The 10,080-nt window shown below is 35.7% G+C and overlaps 1 protein-coding gene across 1 annotated transcript; it reads left to right on the top strand.

Annotated features, from left to right (window-relative positions):
- The first annotated feature begins 215 nt into the window (after positions 1-215).
- mrpl46 (mitochondrial ribosomal protein L46) lies at positions 216-4,089 on the top strand. Its single transcript, XM_084109567.1, has 4 exons — positions 216-471; positions 1,692-1,893; positions 2,838-3,008; positions 3,570-4,089. Exons 1-4 carry the CDS (start codon positions 232-234, stop codon positions 3,815-3,817), a joined length of 861 nt encoding a protein of 286 aa, XP_083965693.1. The 5' UTR covers positions 216-231; the 3' UTR covers positions 3,818-4,089.
- Positions 4,090-10,080: the final 5,991 nt, after the last annotated feature.

Below are 10,080 nucleotides of genomic sequence, written 5' to 3'. Positions count from 1 at the left end.
GTTTTACTTATATTTTAGACGCCAACATGTAGAATGCGATTTTAAACGTAGTAAAGTATTTTGTATTATGTTAACTACAATAATATTTCATGATTGAACTACAGTATTTTCATTTTCTTTTGTAAATAACACCAAAAGTTTGTTTTTCAAAAATCAATTCCCCCTTTTTTCGAAATAGTGGCGTCTATTTCGCAAACTCCGCAAAGCACCTCGGGAACACGTGTGGTCAACATGGCGGCGCCCTTCACTAGAGTTTATCGACCGTTCTGGAGGATAATAACTACAACTACATCAAACAGAGGACTGCGAAATGTTTCGTACACTAGTCAACAGTGGTCTGCGCAAAATGTCAAAACTGCGGGTGCTGCATCTCCGTGGGCGCTGCATGGAGCTGTATGTGTGCAGAGGCTGCCTGTGGTCTCTCAAGACAGGAGCCCCATAGAGGAGGAGTTCATGGAGCTTATGAGTAAGGTACGAAAGAATCAGTATACACATGAAACTAGTATTATTGTTGTTTTATTATTATTTTAAATACACCATGCTCGTACCATAGTTTTGGACGTGGTACAATGTATGTATTGTGGCACTATGTACAGTACCGGTCAAAAGTTTGGAAACATTACTATTTTTATTGTTTTTGAAAGTCACTTATGCTCATCAAGCATGCATTTATTTGATCAAAAATACAGAAAAAAAATAATAGAAAGAATTGTGAAATATTATTACAATTTAAAATAATGGTTTTATTTTTTTAATATATTTTAAAATGCAATTTATTTCTGTGATGCAAATCTGAATTTTTCATCAGCCATTACTCCAGTCTTCAGTGTCACATGATCCTTCAGAAATCATGCTAATATGCTGGTTTGATACTGTTATTATCAATGTTGAAAACAGTTGTTGATAGTGTTGATATTTTTTTTTAACCTGTGATAGTTTTTTTCAGGATTCATTGATGAATAAAAAGTTAAAAAGAACAGAATTCATTTAAAATATTCTAACAATAAATATTTATTATCACTTTTTTTAATCAATTCAAACACACATCCTTGCTGAATAAAAGTATTAATTTCTTTCAAAAAAAAGAAAGAAAAGAATTACTGACCCTAACCCTTTTAATGGTAGAAATCTTTGTTACAAAAGATTTCTATTTTAAATAAATAATGTTCTTTTTTAACTTTTTATTCATCAAAGAATCCCGAAAAAAGTATGACAGGTTATACATTTTTTTGAAAGCAGCACAATTGTTTCCAACATTGATAATAAATCAGCATATTAGCATGAATTTTTTAAGGGTTATGTGACACTGAAGACTGGAGTATTGGCTGATGAAAATTCAGCTTTGCATCACAGAAATAAATAAATATTTTAAAGTGTATTAAAATAGAAAACAATTATTTTAATTGTTATAATATTTCATAATTTCTCAAATAAACGCAGGCTTGATGAGCATAAGAGACTCCTTTCAAAAGCATTAAAAATAGTAATGTTTCCAAACTTTTGACTGGTACTGTATGTATATTTTCTCTTTTTTTTTCTAATTTTATTATGCTATGTATGTAGCATATTTTGAGACTGTCTATGTATTTTTTAGTATGCATGCATACCCTAATAATGCTGTGCATCCATAAATCTGCGTGCTACGAGCCACCTGTCAAACACATCTCATATAGGATTGTTTATTGTTTCAGATGGAGTTCGAGAGAAGTCTGCTTGCGGACCATGAGTTGAAGCTCCTGGATGATGCTGCACGGATGATTCGGAAACAAGAAGATGATTATGATTCAGATGAGGAGGAGGATTACAGAGACAAAGAAATCGTTACAGCCCAAGATCTGGAGGATATTTGGGAACAGAAACTGAAGGAATTTCAACCAGCTCTGAGGTCACAAGGTGAGCAATCAGCCAAAAGTCACTTTTTTTTTTTTTTTTACGGTGTCCCCATAGAGTCAGTCGGCATGAAACGGGAGGTCTGATAGTCTTGTCTTCCCAATTATGACGTATATCCGAGTAAAAAGGCTTCTCGAACAATAAAAAATATAAGGCGGGACTTGATTGTGTCCATCAGGAATTGATTCGATTGATTGTGTTTTGCTGTATTGCTGTGATCTCATGTGAGTGACATTTTGCCCCCCCTTCGCACCAGTAAACGCATTATTAGAGAAGAGAAGAGATGTCGCTGCAAGAGGGAGGGGAAGCTATTTTGATTAAAGATTTCGAGAGCACATGGATTATAAAATGAAATCTTGATGTGCACGGATAAATCATTTATAATAATTCCATAAAAAACAAGAATTGTCAATTACGATTTCATGGTGACTTTAAGTCGTTGCTTTGACATAAGTCTTGTTTTAAAGACATTTCAGATTAATTAAAGTCCCCCTGTAGTCAATAATTTCATCCACCAAAAGGACATATTTAAATGTTTTTTTTCTTGAACCAAAAAATCTTCATGCTTTAAAATAGCTTGAATGTAACCCTACACCCTTGCCTCATTTAGTATACACTGTTCTATGAATATGCAAATTAGCCCCGCCTCCACTCACTCACACCAGCTCAGAGATCCACTCGCTGACGTGATTGGTTACAAGGTAGTTTGTGACGTCAGAAACACCAGCGGTTTGATTTCAAACAGCGTTTTTGAGACTGTCTTTGGTTCACTGCAGTTTTAAGGAGAAAATACTCAGCAATGGTGTTGACTTATGAATTTACACATGGTTTGTCCTAAAACTTATTCAAAACACCACACAGACATTTAAACAACATTAAAAGCTTGATTTTCACCACAGGGTGACTTTAAGCATGTTGAATTCATCTCTCAATGAATTACTCTACAGGTAATGACCAGAAAGACGCGAGTTCTTCAGAGCGTTGTTTAGCAGACAGTCTCATATTGCTGGTGAAGAAGGATGTTGGCAGTCAAAAGCTTTGGCTCCTGCCTCAAATACAGTGGCAGATGGGAGAGACACTTCGACAGACAGCAGAACGTGCCCTTGCAAGTCTTCCAGGTAAGATTTCTATGGTAATATCCATTTAGACGGCTTCAGGTAGGTCTGTTTTCACTGTGGAGTTGATATCAGCTTTAAAGGAGTAGTTCACTTAAAAATGAAAATTCTGTCATTGTTTACTCACCCTCAAGTTGTTTCAAACCTGTATGAATTTCTTTCTTCTGCTGAACACAAAAAAAGATATTGGACCCTATCAGCTGTCTGGTTACCGACATTCTTCAAAATATCTGCCTTTGTGAAAGAAATTCATACAGGTTTGCAACAACTTGAGGGTGAGTAAATGACAGAATTTAAATTTTTAAGTGAACTATTCCTTTAACAGGAGCTGAAAATCAAACATTTTAACAACTGTAATCATTAGATGACAGCCTTTTAACCGCTTAATCACTGGTTAAAGAAAAGCTCAGTACGGTTTGTAGTGTACTTTTGAAAAGATTATGCACTAAATTGTAATATCAGGGAAATTCAGCCTGAAAGTGATGATATGACAAGACTGTAATTCATAAATTGAATGTGCTGCAGGTTAAATTATTAGCCTTCTGTTTAAATTGACTTCTGTAGGTGCTGATCTGAAGGCTACTTTCCTTGGTAATGCACCCTGTGGATTTTACAAATACAAATACCCAAAGGACATTCAGAAAGAGGGCAGTGTTGGAGCCAAAGTGTTCTTCTTCAAAGCTGTGCTTTCCAGCCATAAGCACTTACCCCTGGAGAAGAATTCATTTGCCTGGGTAAAAAAGGATGAACTCCAGGACTTCCTGAAACCAGAGTACCTGAAACAAGTCAGACGCTTCATTATGGCTCTGTAATATGGGAAGAAACGGACATAATGGACAATATGTTGAAAAATTGGAAAAGGATTTTTTTTTTTTTTTAACTAAGATTCCATGAGTCTGGACCCCAGATTCAATCTGATGATGGAATCTAACAATATGAGCAATGTTTATAGGGGTTATACAGTATGTCCCATACACTTGTATGTTGTCACCTGCCCTGTATCTGTATATTTATTTATCTTGCTTGGTAAATGGAAACCTCTGTGACAGTGGATGCAATATTAAAAAGGGTCCATTTCATAGCATGTGATCTCATTGTTTTATGTATTTGCAAATTGTGGCAAAAAATGTTTTCAGCAGGGTGAGCATTATATTGTGTGCCTTTCCTTACACTTTCATTTCTTTATCAGTGCACATATTTTGTCTTTTAAAGTACTACCACTTGAGGGCAGTAGATGGACAAATAATAGTGGACACAGATCATCCAGTGGGACCCCCTTCCCTCTTTTAAAAAAAAGGATATCCAATTATGCTTTTGGTCGGTATATATTGGTCTTGTCAAATTTAAATGCCTTGTACTTGAGATTTCTCTTATGCACTTTTATGTCTTTCTCTTGCTCAGCTGTCAAATAGTCATTGACTTTTGTGCTGCGCTGGTGGAAGTGGGGATTAGTAATCCCATGAATTATTTAGGCACCTTGATTATGTAGGTCTCTAAAAATTGGCTGTAGACTTTCATTTCTGCCAGTGTTTTGGAATTTGGAGAAGTTACTTTCAGAATTCTTCATTAATAGTGCAGCTATGTGGGCTGTGCGGTGGGTGACTTTTTAAAGAGCACATACTTGAGAAAGGAGCCACTTTTTATAAGACTTAAAGGAACACTTCGACTTTTGGGACTTTAGCTTATTCACCTTATCCCCCAGAGTTACGACCCACATGTTGCTTGACAATTTTTGTGAGATTAAGAGTCATGGTCCTCACAAGATGTGGTCTTTACACCAAAGCTGCAGGCTACACTCCCTAATTTTTTTTGTCATTGATCAACAGAGAAATATTCTTTCATGTTCAAATTCATAATAATTTGCATAAGTATTCACCCCCTTCAACTCAGCATTAGTTAGATAACAGCAATTTCAGCCTTGAGTTTATGTGGATACCTTTCACTGACCACTGCAATGTTTCTACATCATTTTTTTCCAAACTGCAAACTGAATGCTTCTTTCTGCAAAACTGCTATTTTCCTATCGATAAATTCTAAATTGGATTGAGATTGATCTGGCCACTCCAGGATATTAATTCATATTAATTCCTGTGTAGTTTTGGGGCATTGTTTGGTTGGAAAGCAAATCTCCCAAGCCACATGCAGTCTTCCAGTTTTCATACAGGATTTACTTGTATTTTGTGGCATTTAAACCCTAACAAGACTTCAAGGACTTGCTAGTGTTTTTCAACTCCAGTCCTGGGGACTCACCTCCCAGAAAATTGTACACATCTCACTAATTAAAAGACCTGATTCAGTTCATCAGCTTCTTAGTGTGAATAGGGAAATATCTAAAACATTCTGGGAAGTGGGTCCTGGGGACTGAGTTGAGAAGCACTGCTCTATCTAGCCCTTGAGCTAGGCTGAAAATCCTTTCCCTAAATTGGTGTTCCGGCCTTTAAAAACTGCTTGTAAAGCTCTCATTATGCAATATTATGCCAAATATTGCATTCATTCTTTTTGTCAACTTGTTTTCTTTCAATTAGCACAGGTTATGTATATCTTTTTGGAACTGATTGATAGGCCTCATTGATCTGAGTTTATACACTTCTTTTTTTTTTTTTTTTTTGAGGTGAATAAGCTTGATTGAACTCTTTTTTTTTTTTTTACTGAGGTGCATACGCTAAGATCAATGAGGCCTACGATCAATCAGTTCCAAAAAGAGATACAAAACCTGTGCTAATTAAAAGAAAACAAGTTGACCAAAAGATTGACTCCAAGATTTGAACATATGACACTTGAAAACCTGACACTTGAGGGGGGAAAACAACATAAAATGTGTTATTAAATATGGGTTCCTTTAGCACAAAGCAAAAGGTGCCATTAGGTGTCATTACCAGTTATAGTCTGTTATTTGTTGCTTTTCCAAACCTGTCCTCAGGTCAGCTCTCAAACACTGTGCTGCAGATGCACTTTTGTGAGTGCGCTCCTTTGAAAAGTCATTACATTGGTGAGAAAGCAAGATGGGTATGACCTAATATAGCATAATGAGAGATTTACAAGCAATTTGCCGGCCATAGGCCACTCATTTTTGACCGCAAACACTGCAAGTGTAACAAGGTAAAAAAAAAAAAAAAAGATTAGCTCTGGGTCAAAATGACCAGAACACAAGATAAAAAGCATCCCAACAGCATGAGACTGCCTTCATCTGCTTCACAGAAGCTGTTTGGCTATATGCATTTTGTTTGATGGCCAGAAAGCTTCATTTTGGTCTCTTCAGACCACAGAACCATCTCTTTCAGCTGGCTCTTGGTGACCTTCCTGTTAACACGTGCACTTGGTTTTTGAGGACAGCCAGCTCTAGGTAGATTTACAGCAGTGCTGTGCTCTTTCCATTACTTAATTATTGATTTAACTATACTCCAAGGGATATTCAATGACTTCTTGAAGTCTTCTTCTAGCCATCCCCGGACTTGTGCTTTTCAATTACTTTTCCGCTGAATTGCTTGGACTGTTTTGTTGCTTTAATGATGTCAATTCTGCCACAAAATTGACTCACCAGAAGTTGGATCTTCCAGTTGTTTTTATACAATCAATTGAAACTCTTTTACTATACACTAGCGATTTAACTCTATTTAGGAGTCATGTTAAAGGGGGTGGATATTTATGAAATCAATTCGATTAATTTTTTGTTTTATTTGAAATCCCTTTATAGAATCTTTTTCTGTTGATCAGTGTCAAAAACAAAAGCCAAAAGAAGTCCACTGTGATTCATTGCTGTAAAGCAACAAAACATGAAAAAGTATTTTAAATATAGGCACTGTATCTCAAGTCTACCATTATTTCAGATTTGCCATTTTGTTCTAGGTTTATTAGTTCACGTATGCTTTCTGCACCTAAGCGTACTCGAGTGTCTAACCTAATAACGGTGAGAAAAAGAACATTATGCATGTTTGCTGGGAAGACATTTCAGCCCAACTCCCATTTCAAATTAAATTGGCCACATTTAGCTCATAAACACGCTTTACCTCAACAACCTAATTTATAATTGAAGGTTAAAACAGGGGCTCAGAGGTCTTAAGAGACATCTAAATGGAACCGGGAAAGCAATAAATGGGTGCAAGTATGAACCTTCCCTCCCTTTAAAGACCTGAAGCGCTGAGCTCAGCTGTATGAGATCAGTTGAGGTTATTGAGGGTATGTACCACAATTAGCTGATCAGCATGTTTTGTCCTCGCTCATGTCTCACACCTCTATCACGGTGCTTTGTCATATCGAGGATTAAACACTCTCTGACAATATTAGAATTGATTTTAGACATGCACTTTTTTTCTTCTCATCTGTTTGTTTGTTGTTAGACACCAAGTCCCATTTCAAATTAAAGTGAATGAAAAACAAAGCCAAGAATCAATCGAGCATTTATAATGCAGAGAACAATGCAAAATCTTTGATTGTAAGGAATAAAGTCCCACGGGAGAAATTTAACCCCATTAACCGAACACTGTTTCTATTAGCTTTCTTTTTTCTTTTTCTTTTTAATCCACAACTTAACTTAGCCAACTTAATTGAACAGGCAAAAAGTCTATTGGTCTATAAGACTATGCTTATATTATAATATTATATATTATATGCTTATATTATATATGCTTACATGAAACCCCTTTGTGGGAGATCTCTTCTTAATATATATATATTTCATTTTCATGTGTAAAGACTCATTTATACTGTATGAGAAAGTGCAATATTACACAGAGAACTTGTTTCCAAAATTACATAATTAGCTTTATATTGCCAAAACAAATTATATATATATAAACCTGATGAAAACATTTTTCCATGTTAAACTTTTCTTAAACGTATATAGAGAAATAGAGAACTATGTTTATTTTGAAAGAAATTAACAATTTTATTCAGCAAGGCTGTATTAAATTGATCCAAAGTGACATACAGTGAAGACATGTTACAAAAGATTTAAATTTTAAATAAATGCTGTTTTGAACTTTGCACCAAATAAATTTGCACCAACCCCAAACCATTGAACGGCACTGTATGTTAAACATTTAATTAATGTCTTAATTTAATGTGTTAACTTTTGTATACATAAAAATACATTTTAAAATCTTTTTTTTTTCTTCACATTTTTTCAAAAAAAAAAAAAAAAAAAAATCAATTAATTAATTTCACTAATGTTTCGAACTCATTTCTAGAACAGACACACTACTGTTTGCTGGGGATTAATCAAATCGAAATTCAAAGTGTGGCTTGACATTTCAGTGACACGGTGACGTACAGTACTGTGCAAAAGTCTTAGGCATGCAAAAAATGGTTTTAAGCCAGTTGTTTAATTGCTGTAGTGTGTAGGAAATATCAGTTTACATGTCCAAATATTCCTTTTCCCATTAATTGTAATAATCCAGTGAGAGTTTTGCATGCACAAGGAGTCGGTGAGCTCCACACAGAGATCATGATCACCATCATCGAGTCTATCTGGGATTACTGTACTTTTGAGGAAAACCTGACACTTGATAACCTTCACGGGGGAAAAAAAACAACATAAAATGTGTCATTAAATATGGGTTCCTTGAGCACAAAGCAAAAGGTGCCATTAGGTGTCATTACCAGTTATAGTCCGTTATTTGTTGCTTTTCCAAACCTGTCCTCAGGTCAGCTCTCAAACACTGTGCTGCAGATGCACTTTTGTGAGTGTGCTCCTTTGAAAAGTCATTACATTGGTGAGAAAGCAAGATGGGTATGACCCCCTTGGCAAAAAAAAAGAGCTTCTGGAAATTGCCCCATCCATCATAATTACACCTTTTGGGCAGCGCTAAGGAAGACGGGGGGTGGGAGCGAGCCCCTTCCCTGACCTGGTACGGATTCAGACAATGTGAAGACTAAAATTGAACTGAAATCCCTTTGGGTGAAATAGCTGGATTAGGGATGTTTGAAGAAGTCCCTGTTAGGATGAGAACTAGACTTTACAATGGCTTTTGGGACATTTCCCATTGTCTGGATATTATCTATCTCCATCCATCTGATGCAAAGCCCTTGATTTGCTCTTGATTTGTCACCCTACCAACCATTTACGACTTCATCGTCTCTCTCTCAAGCTTCTTTCACGACAATCTAGCCATAATGTGTAAATGGCAGAAGCTATTTTGAGGGAGTGTTGGCATATTTAAAATGTTTGCATCTGAAAAAGCTGAAATAGTGTCAGTGAATTGCAGGAATTAGCTTTGTTAAAACACTGTGAATCACAATAGATGCACATTTTTGAAGGCAGTTGCTCCACACCGGCTTGCCAAATGAAGCAATTACTGTTTGCACTTGTTTGTTATGTTTAAATTAAGCCATAGAAGCCAGGAAAAGACGCTGAGGGTCATCAATCAATTAATGCTCAACAATTCACATTAACATTCAAAAACACTGCATGTGGTGCAACACAAAATGCATAATTAGTGAGACACATGTGGCTATATTATGTATGACTCCTTATTCAATCACTCCACCAAAAGTAAAAAACTAAAATAAATAAAAAGTATATGAAAGGTTTATGCACACTTTATTCTGCAGCCAAACACATTAAGCTAAACAGGACAGTGTTTTTCTTTCTGCACGTAAAGTGAGAAAGCATTTTAGGCTATGTGAATATTTAGTAATAAGACCCAATAATAAATTGCACTTCATTTGAATTTAACATCTTGCTTTTTGTACTAACTTGGAAGTGCATTAGTCAGCGATTTCAGAAGAAGAAAAACACAAACAAATTACTTTCAGCTACAACAAGAGTCACTTAAACTTAAGACTAAAGTTTGATCAAAGTGGTTTGATTCATTATTTGAGCTCCATATCGTACAGTATTTACTTTTGGATTGCTAATTTTTTTATGTGTTGCTCAGAAAGTTGAAATAAATATAGCTTATGTGCTTTTTTAAAAAGTGCACTGTGTTCACTTGTGTTGGTTTGTTTCAGCTTACTCCAGTTAATGGAACATACATATTGCATTAGAAAAACCAATGCATTTCTCAACGTCCTACTCTGACACCTGAATGTTTTCCAAGGTGGTCTCCTCAAATGCTCTTTTGAATGTTAAAGTGCC

Source organism: Abramis brama (genome assembly GCF_963993115.1).
Source record: "Abramis brama genome assembly, chromosome: 3".
Classification (NCBI taxonomy): Eukaryota; Metazoa; Chordata; class Actinopteri; order Cypriniformes; family Leuciscidae; genus Abramis; species Abramis brama.
Note: the sequence above shows the minus strand (reverse complement) of the source record. Positions and strands in the feature narration are given on the sequence as shown.

Coding starts and splice junctions, on each gene's coding strand:
- mrpl46 (XM_084109567.1), top strand. CDS start 232: ATGGCGGCGCCCTTCACTAGAGTTTATCGACCGTTCTGGAGGATAATA. Junction 472..1,691: donor TCATGGAGCTTATGAGTAAG/GTACGAAAGAAT, acceptor TTATTGTTTCAG/ATGGAGTTCGAGAGAAGTCT. Junction 3,009..3,569: donor TGCCCTTGCAAGTCTTCCAG/GTAAGATTTCTA, acceptor TGACTTCTGTAG/GTGCTGATCTGAAGGCTACT.